This window comes from Lissotriton helveticus, chromosome 7, assembly GCF_964261635.1.
Source record: "Lissotriton helveticus chromosome 7, aLisHel1.1, whole genome shotgun sequence".
In the NCBI taxonomy this organism is placed as follows: Eukaryota; Metazoa; Chordata; class Amphibia; order Caudata; family Salamandridae; genus Lissotriton; species Lissotriton helveticus.
In genome coordinates, this window is record NC_136068.1 from 1,433,290,309 (window position 1) to 1,433,315,270 (window position 24,962).

General features: G+C 47.1%; 1 protein-coding gene across 2 annotated transcripts in view; it reads left to right on the top strand.

Moving 5' to 3' along the window:
* The window catches only part of LOC144770336 (cytosolic phospholipase A2 gamma-like), a 902,397-nt gene that overhangs the window by 48,691 nt on the left and 828,744 nt on the right, over window positions 1-24,962 (top strand). For both annotated transcript variants that reach the window (XM_078654776.1, XM_078654777.1), the window contains exon 2: window positions 9,304-9,357. In XM_078654776.1, coding sequence (XP_078510902.1) covers window positions 9,337-9,357 — 21 coding nt within the window. In that variant the 5' untranslated portion in view covers window positions 9,304-9,336. The remainder of the gene's footprint in view (window positions 1-9,303; window positions 9,358-24,962) is intronic.

The following is a 24,962-nucleotide window of genomic DNA, read 5'->3' on the forward strand; positions in this document are numbered from 1 at the left end:
CAGGTAGCATGAGGCTACAGAGCTTAGGGTCTAAGGGGGACAGTGTTTAGCTGGTTTAGATTGTTCCTTTCCAACCGCCAGCAAACTATCTGGGCCCACCTTTTTCTGCCACGAGGCCACCTTTGAAGGTCGGAGTGCCGCAGGGCTCAATTTTGAGCCCTTCGCTCTTCAACATTTATATGACCCCTCTGGCGGCACTCGCGGAAGATTTTGGGGCCCAGATAGTGTCGTACGCCGACGACACGCAACTCCTGTTCACCTGTGACAGAGGCCAGGACTTTGATGGAGCAGCTATTCGGGGCTGCCTGGGGGCTGTGTTCGACTGGCTCAGTCGCCACAGCTTCAAATGTAACTCCGATAAGTCCGAAGTGCTTTTCTTCGGCTGCCCCGCAGATCCCAGATGGAAATAATGGTGGCCTTCCGCCATGTCCCCTCCTGACAGCGACTCTGGGTCTGCAAAAAACCTGGGCATTCAGATCGACAACTGCCTCTCCTTTAGGGCCCACGTTTCGGGCCTGGTCGGCAGATGTTTTGCGATCTTGAAGATGCTGAGGAAGTTCTTGCCGCTCCTATCCTTGGAGCATAGAAGGACCACAGTACAGGCCCTGATCGGCTCACGCCTGGACTACTCCAATGTTCTGTACCTTGGACTGCCGGAACATCTTTTATAGCGTTTTCAGGTGGTGCAGAACTCTGCGGCCCGTGCCATCTTTGGCCTCACTAGGAGAGCCAGGGCCAGTGAGCTCCTCAGAACCCTTCACTGGCTGCCCATAAAGAAGTGGATCACCTTCAAGGCCCTGACCATCGCCTTTAAGGCCCTTCACGGCATAGGTGCCCGCTATCTTCAGAAATGGATCAGCTTCTATCTTCCATCTAGATCCCTGCGCTCTTCAACCCAGGCCAGGGCAGTCACGCCTTTGGTCTGTCGGGCACGCTGTGGGGGCCGCTCTTTCAAACATCTTGCCCCCCGACTGTGGAACGACCTTCCTCTCTCTCTCTCAGATCTAGCCCTAATCTGTGGGCCTTCAGGAAAGATCTGAAAACTCTGCTTTTTACACAATAAGACTGCCCCTTCTTAGCCACGCTTTGCTCACTCGCCCTTTTCTTTTCCTTTTCTTCACTCTGGACCTGTGAGGCTCCGACAGCGCCGGGACACTCTCCGGAGTAGCCGTGCGCTATAGAAGCACCCCCTATAACATAACATATAACATAACATAACAGAGCTTGTTCTAAGGTGCTCTCTCTCCAAAGGCAGAGAGGGAAGAAGAATTTGGGCACTTTCCCTACTTGCACCTATTAATACATGCACATTTCCCAAGAGGCCTTGATACGAGTCATGTCATCCACTCTGCACACAATCTCAGAGGTAGGTTTGCATTGGGCAGTGAAGTTCCTGAACTATAACAAGTTGACCTTGATTCCCAGTCCTTCTCATGTATGAAACACAACAATTTCCCTTATCGGTTTAAGCTCACAATGTATCCCCTTCTCTGCTCGCCTGATTTAGAAAACAACAACATTATTCTATCTAACTAGGACACTTCTTCCACCTGCATCACAAACATACAAAATGTCACATGAGTATTAAGAGTATTAAGAGTTTGCATAGGAAATAAGGCAATTTCAATTAATTTTACCACCTACATCTAAAAGAATACGTTCCATAAACACATTAGATGCATGAATAATTGTCAGCTGAACAACAGGAATACCTCATGTTAACACTTTCAGGTAGTTACATTTATTTACTAAGTTATTGCAAGTTCTTTTTCCATAGCTTAAAGCACATCACAATATTTTATTGTACTTCACACATTCTAACATATCATGTTACTTTGACAAAGGATTATAAGTGGATGCGGATAACACGTATAATTATAATGCACCTCTACAAATAAAATGCATTTTTCGCTACATCACTCCTGTTGAAAACTTTGAGCGGGGGAAACCTGAATCTCTAGCCCTGTAGCATATCACCACAATCAGTCTGAATCAACAGGTTTTCTTCCGTCTAAAAAGTCTCAGGTTTTAAAGGGTGGTAGGAGAAGTCTACTGAGACAAAGTCAACGATTCTAAAACTCACTTCAGCAGAGGCCAAATTAGAGTCAGATGTAGGTAATTCTGAAATACCGAGTGCTTAATAGTGATTTTTACCGATTCGCTATCAAGAACTCGGTATTTCAGATGTATGTAAAAAATCTGTAAAAATTACTGATTCGGTAATAATTGTTAAAAATTAGCAATTCGGAATGAATCGGTAAAATTAATTACCTATTCCCCATTACCGAATCAGTATCACCGATTCCTTAATACCGATTCGGTAATTAGCGAATCGGTAATTTAAAACAATCGGTAATTGTCTAATCAGACAATCCTGTGCTTCCTCATTACCTCAAAACTAGGAAGTGGCCACACCCATGCACTGCACTTATCCTGAAGCTGTTTGAGAGGCAGGGAGCACAGCAAAGAAGCCAGGAGCAACTCTTCTAACTTTTTGCTGACACCACTGAGCAAATATGGACAACAAGAAAAGGAGGCATCTGAAAGCAAGAGAAAACATAAATTCAATGAGAGGGAGCTGGAAATTCTTATTGAGGATGTTACAAAGGACCACAACAAACTTGTTGGGAAACAGTCTCTGCACGTGCCTGAATCTCAGAAGAGGAATATATGGCTGGTCATCCAAGAAAAGATCAATGCCATTGGAGTAACCCAGCGCTCCATTGAGGAACTCAAAAAACGCTGGTATGACCTGAGGAAGCGTGCAAAGGAGAGGCTGGCAGAGAGAAAAAATCAAGCCAACAGGTGGAGGGAGAAACACAACGCCTGCACCCACTGTGGTGAATTTCCTGGTCAAGTCCACCTTCCAGCCCGAGAGTGTGAGTAGAATTGGGGATGCAAACAGCTCAGCCAGAGCTGGCAACAAACAAGGTAAGATGCATGCACAGCATGTTGTGCCATCCACTACCTAACCCCAATCCCCAATGAGATACAAAAGGGGATGATGGACGGAGCGTTTGAGCAAATCAAACACTCACCCCCAGTCAATTGATCTGGGTTTAATCCATCACCATTCTTTAGCTCACTCCGCCACCCCAGTTCAGACATGGCCATATGCAAATCAGTCTGACCCTGTGCCTCATGGGAACAGTCCAGCCCGAACTGCCAAGCCATGTCTTCCCTAGAACGGAAACAAGCATCCTGGGACCGGTTTCGGATTCATAATCCTCATCAGCCAGGCTATCTTGAATCCAGTGGCAGAGTGTGCAAGGGACTCACGTCTGAGCATACCCTGCCAACTTAGGGCGAACAAAGAGATACAAAAGGGGATGATGGACGAAGCGTTTGAGCAAACCAAACACTCACCCCCAGTCAACTGATGTGGGTTTAATCCATCACCATTCTTTAGCTCACTCCGCCACTCCAGTTCAGACATGGCCATATGCAATCAGTCTGACCCTGTGCCTCATGGGAACAGTCCAGCCCGAACTGCCAAGCCATGTCTTCCATAGAACGGAAACAAGCATCCTGGGACCGGTTTCGGATTCTTAATCCTCATTAGCCAGGCTATCTTGAATCCAGTGGCAGAGTGAGCAAGGGACTCACGTCTGAGCATACCCTGCCAACTTAGGGCGAACAATGAGATACAAAAGGGGATGATGGACGGAGCGTTTGAGCAAATCAAACACTCACCCCCAGTCAACTGATCTGGGTTTAATCCATTACCATTCTTTAGCTCACTCCGCCACCCCAGTTCAGACATGGCCATATGCAAATCAGTCTGACCCTGTGCCTCATGGGAACAGTCCAGCCCGAACTGCCAAGCCATGTCTTCCCTAGAACGGAAACAAGCATCCTGGGACCGGTTTCGGATTCATAATCCTCATCAGCCAGGCTATCTTGAATCCAGTGGCAGAGTGAGCAAGGGACTCACGTCTGAGCATACCCTGCCAACTTAGGGCGAACAAAGAGATACAAAAGGGAATGATGGACGGAGCGTTTGAGCAAATCAAACACTCACCCCCAGTCAACTGATCTGGGTTTAATCCATCACCATTCTTTAGCTCACTCCTCCACCCCAGTTCAGACATGGCCTAGAACGGAAACAAGCATCCTGGGACCGGTCCTCGGAGGCTTGTTTCCGGTCCAGGGAAGGCATGGCTTGGCAGTTCGGGCTGGACTGTTCCCATGAGGCACAGGGTCAGACTGATTTGCATATAGCCATGTCTGAACTGGGGTGGCAGAGTGGGCTAATGAACGGTGATGGATCAAACCCAGATCTTTTGACTGGGTGTGAGTGTTTGATTGGTTCAGATACTCCGTCCATCACCACCCCCTTTTGTGCCAATCCCCAATGAGGCATTGTGAATCCCACTCCAGTACATGTTTTACTAAAAAACAGCAATGCATTATGGGAGATGTAGTCAGAAGTAACACATGTCAGAACAGTCAGTCCACTGAACCCAAAGGCATGTGACACACATCAGCAATTAGCAAGTAGAGGACAGTCAGTTTGATTGGCAGGCATGAAATGTATTATTACGCAAATGCTGCCAGTTAAGTGAGCAACTGTACATTCTGTCTCCACAGGTGAGCCATCGCGCAGGGCCGCAGAGGGGAGCACAGGAAAGGCACCCAGGAGAGAGAGGACACAGGAGGAGGAGGTCCTGTTGCCTGCAGGGCAAACCACCCCACCACCACCACCACCATCGTCATCACCACAATCACCAGCATCACCACTGCCACCATCAATGCCACCAGCACCTAGAGCCAGGAGGCATGCAGTGGCCAGCCTCCAGCAGATGGAGGTGTCCAAGGAGGACAGCATGGGAGGCCAACAGTCCACAGTGGCTGAGGATGCCAACGGTGCAGGCTCACAGTCCCCAACGAACACCCCCACACAGGTGCCAGATGCCGCAGGGCAAGGAAAGCCAGTCCAGCTTCACAGGGCGAGGATCAGAGTGTGTTTGCCGGTCTTGAGGGGAACATGCTCAAGGTGCAGCATCTGCAACGCAAAGGGATATGGTCAGTCCAGCGGCAGATGGTACAAATGAATGGGCACATGCTGTGAATCGAGAAGGGCATCAGTAGCATGAACAATACTGTAGCTGAGGGCATGGGGGACATGTCCGAAACAGTGAGGTTGCTGTGCAGCAAATTGAATGAGGACCGTTTGGCCGCGTGGGTGCAGGAAGTGATGCCAGCCATCACATGGTTTACCAGAATTGGTGATGTAACCCTTTCTGGTTTTGTAATCTGCATTCAAATTTGGCCTGGCATGTGAAGCCCTTCATGTTGTGGTGGTGTGCTATGACAATTAAACACCGTCACTCACTTACAGTAACTGACTGTATCTCCTTACTTAATCAGAAATAGTTGCGTGTTATCTCTGCCCGTCTGTGTCTCCTATCTGGTGCTGCTGCCACACCTGCTGCGCTGTGCTCTGGCTGTAGACAGTCCTCATCCTCGTTCTCAGAGTCAGTTAGGTCCACTGCTGTTCCTTACTTTGTGGCAAGGTTATGCAGCATGGCACATGTTGCTATTATTTTACCAGTCCATCACCACCCCCTTTTTTACCGCTTTGGCCGCCATAAGTGTGGCAGGATATGCTCAGACGTGAGTCCCTTGCTCACTTTGCCACTGGATTCAAGCAAGCCGGGCTGAAGACGGCTGTAATGCCAGAAACCGGTCCTCGGAAGCTTGTTTCCGGTCCAGGGAAGGCATGGCTTGGCAGTTCAGGCTGGACTGTTCCCATGAGGCAAAGGGTCAGACTGATTTGCATATAGCCATGTCTGAACTGGGGTGGCAGAGTGGGCTAAAGAACGGCGATGGATCAAACCCAGATCTTTTGACTGGGTGTGAGTGTTTGATTGGTTCAGATGCTCCGTCCATCACCACCCACTTTTGTACCGCTTTGGCCACCATAAGTTTGGCAGGGTATGCTCAGACGTGAGTCACTTGCTCACTTTGACACTGGATTCAAGCAAGCCAGGCTGAAGACGGCTGTAATGCCAGAAACCGGTCCTCGGAAGCTTGTTTACGGTCCAGGGAAGGCATGGCTTGGCAGTTCGGGCTGGACTGTTCCGATAAGGCACAGCGTCAGACTGATTTGCATATGGCCATGTCTGAACTGGGGTGGCAGAGTGGGCTAAAGAACGGTGATGGATCAAACCCAGATCTTTTGACTGGGTGTGAGTGTTTGATTGGTTCAGAAGCTCCGTCCATCACCACCCCCTTTTGCACCACCCCCTTTTGTACCACCACCCCCTTTTGTACCGCTATTATTTTACAGCAGATGATGGGGCGGTACTGACGTGCACCTCCACTTTTTAAGAGTCCGAAGGTGCACTCCACAACGTTGCACGTGCTCTTATGTGCCACATTGCATCTTCTCTCACTTGTTGTGGATGGGTTGAGGTATGGAGTCAGGATAAATGCCCGCACGGCATATGCAATGTCACCTAAGTAAGAAAGGAAGTGCCATTAATATGAGTCACCAACACATTCATCCAAGGAATACATCAGGGTGTGTCACATTGATTTACCTAGCAGGTATCCTTCTCCAAATTTACCCCCAACCAGACGTGTGTAGATCCCACTGTTCCTGAATATGTAGGAGTCATGGGTACTCCCTGGAAATTTGGCCACAATGTCAGTGATGATGTGGTCCGCATTGCATATCACCTGCACGTTGATGGAATGCGTAGATTTGCAGTTCCGGTATATATACTCTTTGGCTGCAGGTGGGCTGATTGGTATTGTTTCCCATCAATGCACCCTATTACATGTGGGAACTATGCGTGGGAACTGTGCCTTTTGGTAAAAATCCAGCTTTGTCTTCTGCAGTTCCACCTGTGTGCTAGGGAAGCATATGTAGTGATGCATTCTTTGCATTATGGCATCCAAGAATGAGTTGAAAAAATGGGACAGGCAACTCTGTGACACACCACCTGCCACAGCTATCACCCCCTGGTAACTTCCTGATGCAAGTAGGTGCAGGCTACAGATCACCTGAACATGTGTTGGTGCCCTTGGTGTCTGATGCTCCAGGAGTGGGTGCAGGTCCCCTATCAGGTCTAGGATGGTTTGGGGGTGTAGCCTGTACCTCTCATGGATTTCAGCCTCAGTCAGTTGGAAGAGTGTAACGCGCAGTCTATACACGCGCTCCTCCCGTCTCCAGATTCTCAGTTCTGCTGCTTGCAAACGTAGCTGCCTTGCAATTACGCCATTGTGCTCACACTGTTGCATTTTTGGGCTGTTTAAATGCAGTGCACCTGATTACCACCTGCTTTGAGTCAGTGGTAATTAGCGACTCCTAAATACCGAAAATTCTGCATTACCAATTTTTGGTACATCGGATTTGCGATTATTTAAGGATTTCTTATTTAACGATTCGGTATTTGGGGGTTTCGGTGTCTGCTAATCGCAACTTAAGGAATCGGTAACTGGTTTCCCTTATTTTTACAGATTCCTTATTTGCGATGGCGTTTGGTGTTACAAACATTGCACATGGCTAAATACCGGACGGTAGCGCTGAAATTCTGTGAATTTCGGCGTTACCGACCAGTATTTAGCCACCTACATCTGGCCCAAGGTCGCGAGAGCCTTTAGGCAGGGGAAAGAAAATTGCCTAGAAATACCCTTTTCTTAGTATTTATTAAAAATCTGATTTCACCAATGAATTGGGTATAAAATAAATATTATTAAGAGCACAAGAGATGAAACTTCTAGTGTTTTCCAGCCTGATATAGCATTAATATTTATTAAAAATCTGACTTTAATAATGAACTGGGTTTTTAATAAATATTACAAAGAGTACAAGAGTGAAACTTCTAGAGTTTTCTATCCAAATATAGCATTATTAAATTTAAGAGAAATTGTATTCGATATAACTTCATTAGTACATCTACCTATCTCTCACGGTACTGCAAATTCCACATTTGAAACATTCTGAGACCGATCTGATTGCCGGCTGTGACATCAACAGAAATGTTGTGGATCCCTGTCCTCATGTTTTGAATTTTAGAAAAACTTGAGGTACAGGGGAAAGAGAAGGGGTACCCTGGCCCCCTGATGCTTGTGGAGAGGCCATAGAGGCCGGCCCCCCAAGGGCCAATATGAAAAAAAGAATGTGTCCTGGGTCCTGCAGTACCCACCGAGGCCTTACCAGGAGGTTCAGTGGGACACATGCCAAAACCAGTGTGGACATCCTTTTAGGTCCTGTGGGAGTACCTCGGGGTACAGTGGGACAGTACAAGTGTTAAAAACAAAGCTTTCTTTGCCCTGGTACCATACCCGTGGGATTTGTGCAACTGTGGGAGGTTGGCCAGCAACAGGGTTAGCCAACCTAACACCATGCACAGATGAAGGCCGTGCACAGCGGGCCCTGCCATCACCCCCATGCTCTGCACTAATGGGGGGGGGGCTGACTGCCCGAGGCTCTGGTTAGAAAATGGGTCTGAACGCAGGCCCGGCAGTGCATCCAACCCCCACTGCACAAGTTCAAAATGTATGCACAGTGAAGAAACTGGGTAAATGTCATCACACAACTCCAGAATCTCACTGTAACAAATATGTTTATAGTGCCATTATAGGTAAATCTTTTATTAATTTCTTACTTTACCTTAAATAAATCTAAACAAATCATGGAAAAAACAATGGTTATATTGAATTTATAGTTATGTAAAGTACAAATCGTTTTACCTTATGTTAAAAAAAATTGAAATTCACTGAAAATAAAAAATGTGAAGTGGGTAGCCTAGAGGGTTTGTGCAACTGCAGGAGGTTTGCCAGTAATAGTGTGTTGGCCAGCCCCACACCACGCACAGCAGAGGCTTAACCGCTTATGTGGGGTTCACTTTCACTCCTGTTGCCAAGCACAGCAGGGGCTGGTTGCATGTGTCGGGGTTTTGAGATGTGATCAGTAATGAATTCAATGATGTCATAAAACGTCATGAGTTAGGTCATAAGCAGTGCATGGCGAGAGCGCAAGTTATAGTTAGCTCAATAAACTATAATTGGTGATTTTTTTTGTGTATAAAAAAAGCAATCGTTTCTAATATATTACAAGGCCAAACTATGAAGTCACTTTAACATTTGTATTTAATGTTAGCAGAAATTATAGTACCTTCCCTAACTATAACTTCACTTAAACTACTATTTTTTTCAGTGGAAAAAATTAAATATATATTTGCATTTATTATTTTGCAATGCTAGCATGACATCTGAAAGCTGGGGTGATTCGCAGCTTCAGTCAGCATGGTAAAGCATGAATTTCATGAAAGGCCCTTTTTTCTTTTACAGATCTGTGCAAGGAAAACACCTGGAGAACACAACATGACCTCCTTGACATCTCTGGTAGTAGTACTTTCCAGTTCTAGTATATTCAAAAGTATATTTATTTGATCATAATATTATAGAAGCAACATGTGAATTAGAAATGAACTACATCTTTATTATATTAGCATGGCATTGAGCTCTCATAATATTCCATAGTTTTCGGCTATTCACAATACGCATTTATTTAAAAATACATTTTTCTACACTATGTATTGCTCTTCATGTCACTATGATACTGGTTAAATATTCAGAAAATCGTGGAGAAGGTGAGTCAGAATTCCATGATGAATGTTTTCGAGTCCTGAAAAGTCTGCATTCTGCTGATTCTGGCCTGTATTGCTAAACACTGCAACATCATCCCTTACAAATCACTATGATAGGGATGCAATTAGATCCAGTGTTGTGCTATAGAGAATAATATACTTCTACAGTATCGTTTAAGGACAGTGCAGATCAGAAAATAGTGTTCTAACCCTATAGAGAAACAAGGCAAAATGTGAATGAAAGAGATCTTATGATTGGTTATATGACAATAATTATGGAATGTGTACTGTTGAAACATAAAAGCAAATATCCTATGTACCCAGCATTTTGGGGCAAACAATTGTTAATGAACTGGTCCCAGAAACCGGTCCCAGGATGCTTGTTTCTGGTCCAGGGAAGACATGGCTTGGCAGTATGGGCTGGACTGTTCCCATGAGGCACAGGGTCAGACTGATTTGCATATGGCCATGTTTGAACTGGGGTGGCGGATGGAGCTAAAGAATGATGATGGATTAAACCCTGATCAGTTTACTTGGAGTGACTACTTGCAATGTTCAACACTCTGTCCATCATCCCCTTTGGTTTTGATTTGTTTGCCCTAATTTGGCAGGGTATGCCCAGACGTGGGGCCCTTGCTCACTTTGCCACTGGGTTCAAGCAAGCCCGGCTGATGATGGCTGATTAGCCCGAAACCGGACCCAGGATGCTTGTTTCCTGCCCAGGGAAGACATGGCTTGGCAGCTCAGGCTGGACTGTTCCCATGAGGCACAGGGTCAGACTGATTTGCATATGGCCATGTCTGTACGGGATGGTGGAGTGAGCAAAAGAATGATGATGGATGAGTGTTTAATTTGCCCAAGCGCTCCATCCATCATCCTCTTTGGAATCGCTTTGTTCACCCTAAGTTGGCAGGATATGCCCAGACGTGGGTCCCTTGCTCACTTTGGCACTGGATTCAAGATAGCCTGGCTGATGAGGGTTATGAACCCTAAACCGTGCCCAGGATGCCTGTTTCCGGTCCAGGGAAGACATGCCTTAGCAGTTCGGGCTAAAGTTAGGAGTTTGATTTAATGCAAAATGCACTGAGAGGGCATCTTAGAGATGCCCCCTGAAAAACGACCTAACTCTAGCGTCCTGGCTGACTGGCTGCTGGCCAGCTGCCACCAACAGACATGTTGCTGGACCCATGGGTCTAGAGCCTCCCGCTCCTGAAACAAAACACATCCTGGACTGAGGTGCCAAGCCTCCTCCCCCAGAATGGGCAGGATCCATGAAGGGGAAGCTTCAAAGGCTTGCCGCCTTTGTGAGCTGGCACAACCGTTTGCTGCTCACAGCAACTCACCCCCATCGGTACTGACCCCCACTTTGGGCAGGAGAACCTGTAGGAAAACCAAGATAGGAGGAGAGGTGTACCCACCTTTGCCAACTCCACCCCTCAGGTGGGGGAGGTGAGGTAAAGCACAACTCTCAGTCCCCACAATCTTGAAGATGGGGGGACCCAGCCAACCATCAATCAATCAATTAATCAGGAAATTGTAGGCGCGCTCCGCACCTGTGAGGGTCTAAAAGCACTGGGGGGAATGCCAGGTCTTGAGAGCCGTCCTGAAGGTGTACAGGGAGGGGGTGCATCTGATGTCGATCGGGAGCTTGTCCCAGGTCTTGGCCACAATGTAGGGGAAAGCTGTTTTTCCTGTTCTGGCTCTGCGAATGCATGTAGTTTTGGCAAGGACGAGATAGTCAGATCGGAGGTTTCTCTTGGGTACATGGAAGGTGATTCTCTCATTGAGGTATTGCGGTCCAGTGTTGTCGAGGCATTTGTAGGCGTGGGTGAGTATCTTGAAAGTGACTCTCTTCTCGACTGGGAGCCAATGGAGATTTTGTAGGTATTTGCTGATGTGCTTGTGTGGAGGGATTTCGAGGACGAGTCTTGCTGTGGTGTTCTGTTCTGTCTGGAGCTTGCGAGGTAGAGACTTGTTGATGCCGGCGTAGAGGGCATTTCCATTGTGAAGTCTGCTGGTTATGAGTACATTGGTGACTGTCTTCCTTGACTTAGAGGCTATCCACTTGAAAGTCTTGCGGAGGATGCAGAGGGTGGTGAACCAGCCGGAAGCGACGGTGTTGACCTGTCTTTTCATGGAGACGGAGGAGTCGAGTACAATGCTGAGGTTTCTGGTGTGCTCTGTGGGGTCAGACGGCTGCCGAGGGCAGTGGGCCATCAGGTGTTGTCTCATGCTGATTTGGTGGTTCTGACGACGAAGACTTCTGTCTTCTCTGATATGCGCTTCAGGAAGCTGTTGCTCATCCAGGATGCAACGTCCTGCATTGCTTTTTGGAAGTTGAGTCTGGTGGTGATGGGGTCCTTGGGGAGAGAAAGGAGGAGCTGGGTGTTGTCGGCATAGGATACTATGCTGAGGCCGTGCTGTCTGACTATTGTGGCAAGGGGGCAATGTAGATATTGAAAAGGGTTGGGCTGAGTGATGATACCTGGGGCACTCCGTAGTTGATTTCCATGGGTTTGGATTGGAAGGGTGTCAGTCTGATCCTTTGGCTTCTGCCGGTGGGGAACGAGCAGATCCAGTCGAGGGTGGTTCCTTGTATGCTGCTGTTGTGCAGTCTGGCGGCGAGTGTGCGGTGGGAGACGGTGTTGAAAGCTGCTGATAGGTCAAGCAGGATAAGGGCTGTGGTATGGCCTTGGTCAAGAAGAGTACAGATGTCGTCTGTGGTGGCAAGTAAGGCAGTCTCAGTGCATTGGTTGCTATGGAATCCAGATTGAGAAGGGTCGAGGATGGAGTTGTCTTCAATGAACCTTGTTAGTTCTGCATTGAAGGTCTTCTCAATGACTTTTGCAGTGAAAGGGAGGAGCAAGATGTGCCTGGAGTTTTTTGGTCCATGGGTTATGCTGAGGGCTTCTTGAGCAGGGGTATGACTTCTGGGTGGCATAATAAGTGGTATCCCTACCCCAAGGAAGGAACCCATTGGTCCCTACCTGAAACACCGCTAAATTTAGTAACCTTGCCTCCTCCGACAAGATGTAGGAATAAGGACCGAAGAGCCATGCTGAAGGAGGAAGAGAAGGACATCAACTGCCTTAGCCACAGCCCTACGTGCTAGTCCTGACACCAATGTGCTCCAGCAGAATTCTGGCATGTCCTGCAGCCAGCAGCCCCCCACCCCATAACCAGGAGAACCTGCTCTGCCTTCTCTAAAAAGACCTTGCTCAAGAACCAGATTCTGGGTCCACCCAAGTCTGCACCTCTCTGCACCCAATGCACACAGCCCGAGTTTGAGTAGCCCAACACCACAAAGAGGTCTCCTCGGCAATCCTGACCTGTGATCTGGTGATCCCTGACCTACCTCAAGCCTCCTGATGACGCCTGTAGCCTCTGTCTGGAGGATCCACCCTACAGCGACTGGAGCCAGTAAGTAAAACATCATGCCGAAAGAAACCCTGCACCAGACACCCCACAGCTTTGGGTGGCTCAACCAATGGTGTCCTGGCATCCACCTACATCTCAAATTATCTCTCCAACCAATAGTTGCTGACAGAAGATCTTGGTGCCTAAGCCTGCAGTGTTTGTTCTGACCAGAGCTTCCCCATTGAACCAACAGGGCTCTCGATATCAATCAAGCACCCTGCACCCGGCCACACCAGTGCTGCTGTGGGTGTACCTTGCATGCTAATTTGGATCCCTCTTTGCCCTGAGATCACCTCTTGGAGCTTTGCTCTCTCTACTTTGTGGCCTACTCATAGGCAGCCACCACCCAATAGCCCCCTAACCCCGTAGGCTAACATTGGGCCTCAGCACTCTGCACCCGACCACCCTAGGGCCACTGAGGGTGCTTTTTAAGTGCACCCTTGACCATGGGGAAACGTTTGATCCTTCATACACAGAATCTCTTTCTGTATTGAAAAAACCTTCCATGAACTTTTGCATGGTGGTCCCCTACTTTTTGTTTCATGTTGATGCTCTTTTACCAAGTGTTCCCCTGGTTCCTTCCAACCAGGTACCCAGGGACTATGTTCTTTTGCTAAAACTCTACTGTTGCAAACCCAACTGGCGTCTATCTGGTCACATGTAAGTCTCTTGTAAAAGGTACCAAAGGTACCAAGGGCACTCTGACCTCGGAAGGTCTCTAAGTACAGCAGCTCATATTGTGCCACCTTTAGAGGCCCTGTACCTCAACACACTCACACTGCAATTGCAGGTTGCAAGTTTTGGTGCACAGCAAAGTGAAGAGTCCAGATGGCACACATCCCTGTGTGCCATGCCCACAATTGATGGCCTATGGCATAGGTAAGCCACCCTCTAGCTGGTTCACTATAGCTCTGGTGAGGTTACAGGTGCACAAGCTCTGTATCCCTACAGTGTATAAGTCCATTCCTAGACTTTGTTAGTGCATTAGAGCCATAAGGAGTATATGGTCTTGGAGTTTGTCATTACGAACTCCACAGCACCATAACTGGCTTTACTGAAATCTGGGAAGTTTGGTATCTTGAAGATGGGGGGACCCAGCCAACCATCAATCAACCAATCAATTAATCAATCAATGTCGTGTGCCCCACAAGTCTTACCTTTGCTTGTGACGCAATTCCGCAGAGACGACAAGAGCACCCGTCCCTGTACCCACCTGACCCTCGTGGAATGGCGATACCCAGCAGGGATGAGATGGACACAGGGATGGGAGCCAGGGTGTAGGGCAGGGAAGGCGTGGAGCTGGCGGGGCGTTCCGGTGTCAACTGGAAACCAAGAAGAAAGCAAGATCAAGAACAGACCTGAAATGGAACCACCCCCTACAAGTACACACGGACCGTGCAACCCTCTGTGGACTCACCGCTTCTTCATAGAAAAGCAGGTCACCAGATGTGATCAGCTCCGAAGAGGAAGGCGAAGGGAAGTCACTCCTGTGCGTATTCCCTAGGTCCAACTAATGAAGGCGCTCCTGCGCGTTTGCACAAAGTTAGAACAAAAGAAAGCGCTCCTGCGTGTTGCACAAAGCTATAACAAAATAAAGCGCTCCTGCGCGTGGCACAAAGCTATAACAAAAGAAAGCGCTCCTGCGCGTTGTACCCCAGTGAAAACGAAAGAAAAGCGCTCCTGCGCGTAAACGGCAAATGCCCGTAGTTTCTCAGCCCCAGTCTGCAGGCTGAGCTTTCTTTCTCTTATGCGCTCCTGCGCGCGTGAAACGTATGGAGCAATTTCCTAACAAACCCAACCTGGTGTCAGAAAGGACCCTCAAAGCGCACCTGCGCGTTTAAGGGTTTACAGTAATTTCACAAGTGTAACCAAAGTGCTCCTGACGAGCGCTGTCTCCGGATGCCGAGTGGAGCTCAAAACGGCGCTTGACTCCAGCAGGAACGGCAGGTTCCCAACGACGAGGCTCCAACGAGGAATCAGGAATCCAAAGCACCAAGCCGGCGGGAAACGCGAGAGTTAAGCGTTTTCCCCCGGAAGTGCTTCTGTGCTTTGCTGCCCGGGACTAGACCGGGTACTCGACTTCAAGCCGGAAGTGAGTATTCCGGCCTCCCGTGTGTGTCTGCGGGAATGGCCGGCCGCGGCAACGCCGCGAGCCGTGACAATCAATCAATCAGTAAATTGTTACTCACCGGTGAGGGCCTAAAGGTGCTGGGGATGCGGGGACCGCAGTCCCATTCAGTTGAAAAGCCAGGTCTTAAGAGCCTTCCTGAAGGTGTTCAGGGAGTGGGTGCATCTGATGTTTATCAGGAGCTCATTCCATGTGTTGGTCGCGATGTAGGGGGAAGCTCTTTCCCCTGTTCTGGCTCTACCAAAGCGTGGAATTTTGGAAATGACGAGGTTGGCAGATTGGAGGTTTCTTTTGGGTACATGGAAGGCAATTCTCTCATTGAGGTATAGGGGTCCGGTGTTGTGGAGGCATTTGTAGGCGTGGGTGAGTAACTTGAAAGTGACTCTCTTGTCGATGGGGAGCCAATGGAGATGTTGTAGTTGTTGGCTGATGTGCTTGTGTCAAGGAACTTCAATGACTAGTCTTGCAGTGGTGTTCTGTACCATCTGGAGCTTGTGAGGTAGAGACTTGTTGATGCCAGTGTAGAGGGCATTTCCATAGTCAAGTCTGCTAGTTATGAGTGCTTGGGTGACTGTCTTCCTTGACTCAGAGGGTATCCATTTGACAGTCTTGCAGAGGATGGAGAGGGCGTTGAAGCAGCCAGAACTGACATCATTGACCAGTCTATTCATGGTGAGGGAGTAGTTGAGTACAATGCAGAGGTTTCTGGCATGCTCCGTGGGGGTTGGAGGGCTGCGGAGAGCGGTGGGCCACCTGGTGTTGTCCCATGCTGATGGGGCGGTTCCGAGGACGAGGACTTCTGTCTTCTCCAAGTTGAACTTCAGGCAGCTGTTGCTCATCCAGGATGTGGCATTCTGCATTTCTTCCTGGAAGTTGAGTCTGGTGGTGGTGAGGTCCTTGGTGAGGGGAATGATGAGTTGGGTGTTGTTGGCGTTAGGATACTATGCTGAGGCCGTGCCGTCTGACGATTGTGGCTAGGGGGGCCATGTAGATGTTGAAAAGGATTGGGCTGAGCGATGATCCCTGGGGTACTCTGCAGTTGATTTCCATGGGTTCGGATTGGAAGGTTGTCAGTCTGATTCTTAGGCTTCTGCCAGTGAGGAACAAGCGGATCCGGTCGAGGGTGGTTCTTTGTATGCTAGTATGTAGTAGTCTGGCGGGGAGTGTGCAGCTGAAGACGGTGGTGAAAGCTGCTGATAGCTCAAGAAGGATAAGGTCTGCGGTGTGGCCTTGGTCAATGAGGGTGCATATGTCATTTGTGGCGGTGAGTAGGCCGGTCTTGGTGCATTGGTTGCTACGGAATCCAGATTGGGAAGGGCTGAGGATGGAGTTGACTTTGATGAACCCTGTTAGTTCTTCTCTGCGACTTTGCCGTGAAAGGGAGGAGCGAGATGTGCCGGTAGTTTCTGAGGTCCCTGGGATCTGCTAAGGGCTTCTTGATCAGGTGTCTGACTTCTGGGTGGCATAATGAGGGGTGTAGTCCAATTTCTGGTGGAAAACCACCAGTATAATGGATGCACAGCATGTGTTTATGTTTTAGAAATGTCTCAATGTATTGTTAAATAACACTAAAATGAATCATAGAAATTAAACCATGATTGTCTCATACTTCATAAATATTCTTCTCATATATTTTTGTTGTTCTCCTAAACACAATGATATTTATGCTTTACATTGAAAACATCAGTTGCATTTAACTCAAATGTTATACACAATCATAAATATTAACAACAAATAAACGTTTCTTTAGTAATCCTGAAAAATACAGCCATGCCCAATGCCTTTCGGGATTACACTAATCCCTTCTTCAGGGACCACTGTCAAAAAAAAATAAAAAACATCCATGAAAACCCAGACATTTTTGTGATAATTTTATGTCAAATATACTTGGAAACATCGTCTCACACCACCAGGGTTCGAAAAGAAATCCTTACATGCATGCTGCCCAAGGCAATACCAAAAAAAATCAGTAAGGAGTGACGTGATGAATGTGCCAAACGGTGATTATAAATTCTTGAACTAGTCGAATGTTGAGAATAAACCGGGACATGCCAAATTGTGAAAGTTAGCACATGCGCGTGAACCCGTGCTCCGTGTGCCATTCGCTATTTCTAAAAACTAGTGACAAACTGGACACAAAACTCAATTGACAACTTACTCTGTGGCTGTATGCAAAATGAGAACGCAAATACAGAGTTCCAACGATAATCAGAGGATACCACGAATGTAGAAGGAAGTGTCTTTTCATTCTACAGTCGTGTTATCCTCTGATTATCGTTGGAACTCTGTATTTGCGTTCTCATTTTTCTCATTTTGCCTACAGCCACAGAGTAAGTTATCAATTGAGTTTTGTGTCCAGTTTGTCACTAGTTCACACATGCCCTAAATGAAATATTTGGTCCCTGGCAGCGTTTTGTTCCCCAAAGTGATTTTAAATCAATAGTGTCTTTCCAATAGTCAATGCCTTTGAGGGCCAGGTGGAAAACACATAAATCAGAATACATTTATTTTGTGTGGGTCAGCATATTTGTCTGTGCTTGTGAGGGGGCAAGTTTAAAATAAAAGGGAACAGGGTCTAAAGAATTATGACCTGAAAAATATGCAAGCATGTCTATATAGGATTTGAAGCTGCCCACTGGTGGAGTCAGACAATGTTCGCATTGTGTATAATTGATACATGTACCTGGATAAGTAGCTTTGTGTAAATATGGATGTACAGAGTGATGATAACAGAACATTTCTCCATAATTAGAAGAGTTAAGGTACAGTTCTTCACTATCAATTGCAGCTCTGAGAGCAACGGGTAATTATTTTTACATCCCAATAGTCAGAAATAAAGGCAGGGGCAATCAAGTCACCCATCACACCATAAAGACAAAAGGAGTCTACAGAGCCTCTGTAGAAAGAAAAATATCATATGGGACCTTATCTCAACCAATTTTGGAACAGCATAAATGTTCACAAGTCTCTTTGCATTTTGTGTGAAGATGGTTTCAACATCTTTACTAATATCCTGTAGTAGAACGCTCTGTGTTATAATGTCCATTTATTAACAAGAAGTAATCCAAAAAAGCAGGAAAAGTAATGAGATGGCAATCCTAATATCATATGGAGGCATCAGATAGGTGTGTTTCAGCAAATCATGTACACCATGTAGTGAAGAGTGAGAGAATCAGAGGAAAAATCATCAATATCAACAAAGTAAGAAGAAGCAGTCTGTTGAAAAACAGGGTCTTCAGCTGGCAGTAGAAAACTGGTAGACATCTCCAAAGGTGGTTAATTATGCACAACTCTGTTTTTAGAAGAAGCAGTACCAAGCTGTATATGCACATCTGATGTATGGCTAGTATTCGCAGCGGTAACAGGAAACAACAATAGTTCATTCTCCGCCTTTCCCATACATGGGAAACAACATTGCTGTTGCTCGAAACTTGTGAAGAGATTTCCTGCAGGCAAAAGAGACAAGTCAGGGAACTAACCAGGAGTCTTCATGGCCTACAGTGTAGAATTGTCCATATGATGCAATTTTACTTGATCAATTGGGACAGGTCATTTGTCTTTACAACCAGCAAGTGGTGGCAAAGTCATGGTTCTTATACCCTAAATGCTGAGGACTGGCACTGCTGAATGGCATGATGAGCCAAACTCCTTCTTGACTACTATATCCACTCGAACTAGATCTCCAAATTTTGGAATCCAGCCGGAAGTGCTGGTTGCTCCTTCACTCCATCTACTCATTTTATTTTTGGAGTTTTATATAGCGTCAACGAGACCCTTTCGGATGACAGAGCACTTTAGAATAAGACAAAACAAAGGAAATTAAAATGCGACTGTGGTAATGTACAAAGCATGGTACAGGATGCTGCTTGGATATGAATTTACCTTAAAGAAATGAAAAGACAAGAGGCATTTGTAAAAACAGGGACAAGTTGGTTTAATTATAAGCCATGGCTGGGAGTGCCCCGACAGAATGCATCTCAGAAAAGTCTCTTGGTGTACAACGTTTTTACTGGTATTATATACATCTCATAAGGTACAATAAATTGATTTCTGCAATCCTGAAAAGCATCTCAGTCATAAATGAACAGGCTCAGGCATCATCCGATAAGGACACAGATGGCTCTTGACTTCTGGGAGAGCAAGTGTGGGCAGGGTGTATGTGTCCAGATGTCCAGCATGAAGAGCACTTGATCTGTTATGTCCTTTTGGCTGAGTATTTCTATGTACATGTTGTATCTAGCGTTTTAGTATTTTTGGGGAAAGCAACCCTTTGGTCCAAAGTTTTTTATTTGGGCCAATTGCCTTGGACCTGTTTGTGGTGCCACTATCTATCTGTGGGATCAAGCAGAGTTTTCCCTGGGTGTGTGTTTGTCTTTGGGTTATGAGAGACCCCACCTGTGACCTGTCATTCAATAGGCATGGGTGTGGTTCACAAGGCCTGTGTGACCAAGTATCTCCGACTCGGGGTTGGTGAAGTTCCCTTAGGTAACTCCAATGGCAATGATGTAAGTTCACTTGAACTCTTAAAAATATTATGGCAGTCACTGGTATATTTTTCATTGACATTCTCAACCTTGTGTCATAGCATGCATTGATACTGTCTTTACTGATCGTATGCATTCATAAATCATGGTGTACACTGACATTGCTTTTACTGATAGCAACATTGTCCTTCATGCATAGATTATGGCATACATTGACATTACAACTGCCAGTATTGTCGCTGTTGTGCAGGCATAGATTATGGCATACATTGACATTGCTTTTAATGGAATTGCTGTTATTGGGCCTGCATGTATCATGGCATTCGTTGACATCGTATTTACACCCATTCCAAAAAGGGCAAGAGGAGCAATAGTTGCAAATGTATATGGTAAGGGAGGAAATGGGAACAAAAGGTCACACATGATACTCGGTTGGACGAAACAGATGAGCAAGATCCTCTTGGGTGACAGAGCGCTGTACAAGAAAGGCCAAAGGAGAATATGATGCAAATGGTGGCAATGTGAAAAGCATGTTGTAGGGCATGAAAAACAATAATTACAATTACTTACAAAGATAAATGCTAAGAGTGAAGCAGAGAACAACAAGTACCAAACTTAATATTTAGTCGGCCCAAGAACGATAAGTAACAGAGCGGTGTGTAAATGTTATTAAGGCGCCGGAGAGTGAGTATTGCTGGAACTCCAGGGGATGGGGTAATGATATCTTTAAGGTCAACATAAAAGACAGGCAGGAGCTGCTCCTTAGTTGAGGGAGGTAAGACCTTCAGAGTGAGAGGAATGTGCAGGAAAGTTGAGTTTTTACTTCCTTCTTAAAGAGGGATATGGATGGTTTTCTTCTGTTCTCGGGAAGGAGGGAGTTCCAGATCTTGGGGGCAATTCCGGAGAATGATCTGTTGCAGGTTTTCTTATTCTTGAATTTTTATGGCTTGAGCAGTATGGCACTTGTGCTTCTGGAAAGTCTGTTTCCAACTGATGGAGCCAGTATTTGTGTTGCAGTGCTGTATGGGTCATACATTACATTTTAAGGTGGATCATAGTTTCAGTGATTGGAGGTCAGGGGTAATGTGATCATGTTTTTTTGATCCAATGATAAGCCTGGCTGCTGCATTCAAGGTAGCTTTTAGAGTTGCAACTGAGATTTTTGGTAGACACACTAGAGTATTACCTTAATCTCATTTTAGTAATACAAGAGCTTGAATCACTATTTTGATGTTTGACAAGGGAAAGAAGGGTTTTATTTTCCTTAGAACATATGGTTGATCCTCTGATGGCGGCACTGATGTGTTTTTTCATAAAGAGGGCTTTGTCCAAGGTATTACAGAGAGATTTAACATAGTCAATGATTTGTGGGGTACAATTTACGGAAATAAGATGTGGGAGCTAGTCTTTGATATTGGGGGGATGGTGGGTGGGGAGATCAGTAAGAATTCTCTTTTGAGAGTGTTGAGTTTGAGGAGGTTACGAGTCAGCCAAAGTTGCATTTTTGTCAAGGTGGTGTTGAGAATATTGATGTCCTCAGCAGAAGAGATTTATATATAGAGTTGCGTCTCGTTGGGTACACGTGGGAAATGTGGACAAACTTAAGGATATCCATTGGGGCTCCATGTTTGGATTAAACATAGTCGGGGAGAGAGCAGAGCCTTGGAGAACACCCAGCAAAAATCAGAGATCTGTGGTGAAGGAAAGTGGAGAACCATTTTAGCACAGTACCTGAGAGACCCATTCTATGTTCTAGAAGGTTCAAAAGGGTGTCATGGTTAACTGTGTCAAATGCCACTGTTAGTTCAAGTAGGATATGTAGGCAAGATTTGTTTTGATCCAGTGATCGAAGGGCATCATTGACAATGTGGGCCAGAGCAGTTTCGTGCTATGACCCAGAAGGTAACCAGATTGACATTGGTTGAGGATCTGGAATTTGCATAATGGTATTGTGTAGCTGTGAATAAATTGATTTTTCTAGGAGTTTGGCTAAGGTAGGGACTGTTGGAGATAGGGCAGTAATTCTTGGGGTCAGACTGGTCAAAGTTGTTTTTTTAAGAATAGGAGTAACCTGACCACTTTTGAGGCAATCAGGGAGAGAGCCTTGGGTGGTGACGCATTGATGATCCTGATTCATAATGGGAGTAGGAGGTGAATGGATTTGTTGAGAAATTTGGAGGGAAGGGAGGAAATTTGGAGGGAAGTGAATAGCTTTAGGATGTAATTTTCATTGAAGGTATTGCAACTAGACCAGGTGGAATTATTTTTGAGTGAGCATGGAGTGTGACTCAGGTGTTCTTCCTGATTGTGGGGAGTAGGGTGTTGGGAAGATTTGGATGGTAGAAGCTGCATAGCATTCTGAATATCCCTGGTGATAAGCCCAGTCTTCTAGTGAAGAAGGAGGAGAAGGTCCCGCAGTTAGGTAGTGTTTTATTGTCAGAGGAAACGGGGTTACCTTTGCAGTTTGACTGATGTTTGGTCCTTTTGAACAGTTTTGGGGTCAATTTGTTGCTGTGTCTAGGAGATTTAGGAAGAGGATGCTTCAGAGTTCCTGATGTGCCTATTGTAGGCACTCTGTCTTTGATGTAGCAATTTGAGGTTGGAAAAGGAGGGGCTATGTCACCATGCTCTTTCTGCGGGTCTGAGGGGTTGGCATTCCTCGTTAAGGGTACAATTGAGCCAGGGGTTGGTTTGTATGGTCAGGATATTCTTTAATTGTTTGGGTGCCAGTGGGTCCATGATTTTTACATAGAATTGATGTAATGCTCTGTGAGGTCATGAGCATTCTCTATGGAGGGGTGTGGGAGCAGGATGCCTGACATGGTGAGTGGGTTAGTGTTACCAGTGTCTCAGACCCAGTGTTTGGCTCTCATACATCAGCTATTAGAGATAGTTGCCCTTTCTGAAATAAGGAAGGTAAGGAAGAGATGGTCCATCCAGTGGCAGGATAGGATGGATTTAATTTGTATAGTGTTCTCTTTTGCAGTGATTAAGTCAAGGGTGCCCCCCTTGCTATGAGTAGGGTTGTTGCAAGCTTAGATAAGGTCAAAGTCCTGGAGGCAGGATTTAAAATTGTTCACAAGAGGGTCACTGGAGTTTTTTCAATAGATGTTAAAGTCAGCAAGAGAGATCTGGGAATTATGTTCTTCTCTGTTCAATGAACGTGTGAAGAGAGCATGTGAAGAGACCATCTTGAGTTGTCATTGGTAGCGATGGTGATCTAGGCAGAGCCCGCTGATGCTGCTTCTTCTGGAAGTTCGCAGCCCTCCTCCTACAGGCTACAACCTGGTGGCCAGTGGTAGGCCGCAGGTTCTATAACCTCACTCTGTCCTTTATTTTAATTTTATTTCTCCCTGTCTGCCTCGCTGTGGTTTTGCGCTGCTCTGCGCTGAATTTCTGTTTTATTTTCCTGTATTGCACTGTGCTATTTTGTGCCCTTCTGCCAAATTCCACCTGCTCGGCACCCCTGTTCCCGCTGCTGCATTCCCTGCGGCCCCACCCTTGATCACCCATTCGTCCCGCTCCCGCCTCACAGCTGCTCCTCCCTCCCACCTCCCCTTCTTATGCCACGCCAAAGGCAAGCCCGTCTGCGCCCGTCCGTACATGGACCGCGCCCAGCGCCAGACCCCCTGGCCCCCACGAACACCATGACACCCGACCTCCGTTACAACGCCAGCACCCTCCACGCACTCCATGCCGGCTGATCACACTCCTGCTTCCAGGCCACCCCGTGGTGGACCCATGGGCCCTTCTCCTGCTGGAACTGCAGCTACACCAGCCTCCAAACCACCACCACGCCCCCTGGGTAGGATGTAACAGCCTTCGATGCCTTCTACTCAACACCCGCTCTGCCCGCAGACATGCCATCAAACTCTGGGACCTTCTCGACTCCACCTCCCCAGACGTCACCTTACTGACATAGACCTGGATGAACCCCTCCTCGGCACAAGACATCTCAATAGCCATCCCTGATGGGTACAAGATCAACCGTAGGGACCGCACCAACGGAACAGGAGGAGGAATCACCATCGTCCACAGAAACACCCTCAGAATCCCAACCAGCACTGACGACGCGCTTATTACAGCTTAACACCTGCACTTCCAGATCCACACCGACCCCAACACCACCCTCAGAGGAACCCTCATCTACAGATCACCCGGCCCCCGAACGCAGTTCAGCGACTTCATCGCTGACTTCGTCAGCATGCACGTCCCTGCATTCACAGACTACATACTCCTCGGAGACCTGAACTTCCACCTCTAGAACACTAACGACAGCAACTCCAACACCCTGCTTGACAACCTCGCCAACCTCAGATTCAAACAGCTCGTCCCAACTCTCACCCACTCCCCTGGACACAGGCTCGACCCCATCTTCTTCATCAGCAACCCCGTCACCTTCAGCCACACCATTGAACTCCACTGGAACGACCACCGCTGCGTACAATTCACCTCCGAGAAGCCTACCACGCAACACCACACACAATGGGCCCCCATCCAGATGTAGCTAAGTCACCGAAGACCAGCTAGTCACCACCCCCCCCTGTAACCCACCAATGGGCACTACCAACACCGACTCTGCCTCCCTCAACCTCAGGCAATGGATCGAGGACTGTGCCAACACTTTCACCCCAATCAAGAAACCCTCGAACAGACGCACAGACAGAAAAACTATCTGGTTTACCGCCGACCTCCAGGCATCCAAGCAGGCCTGCTGTAGGCTCGAGAAGAAATTGCACCACGAGCAGGCACCGGACAGCAATACAGCATACAAGAGTGCCATCCGAAGATACCACCAACTCATCCGAACCACCAAAAGTACCTCCTTCAAAGAGCGCATTGACAATGCACACAACAGCAAAGAGCTCTTCAACATCGTGAAGGAACTCTCCAACCCCAGCTCCAACTCCAACGACATCCGAACATCACAAGACCTCTCCGACTCCCTGGCTCCCTTCTTCCACCACAAGATCGTAGACATCCATGACAGCTTAAGCAACGAGGCCCCCCAACAGACACAGACTCCTCAGACTCAACGCCTCCCAGCCACATCAACCCCCTGCTTTCCTGGACCCACGTCAAGGACGAAGACACCATCAAAATCATGAAAAACATCCACTCCGGTTCACCATCGGCCCCCTGGCCGCACCACATCATCAACAATGCAAGCTCCACCATCGCACCTCATCTCCGCAAGATCTTCAACAGCTCCTTTGAGACCGCCACCTTCCTGGAGAGCTGGAAGCACACCAAGATCAACGCCCTACTCAAGAATCCTAAAGCAGACCCCAAGGACCTCAAGAACTTCTGGCCCATCTCCCTCCTTCCGTC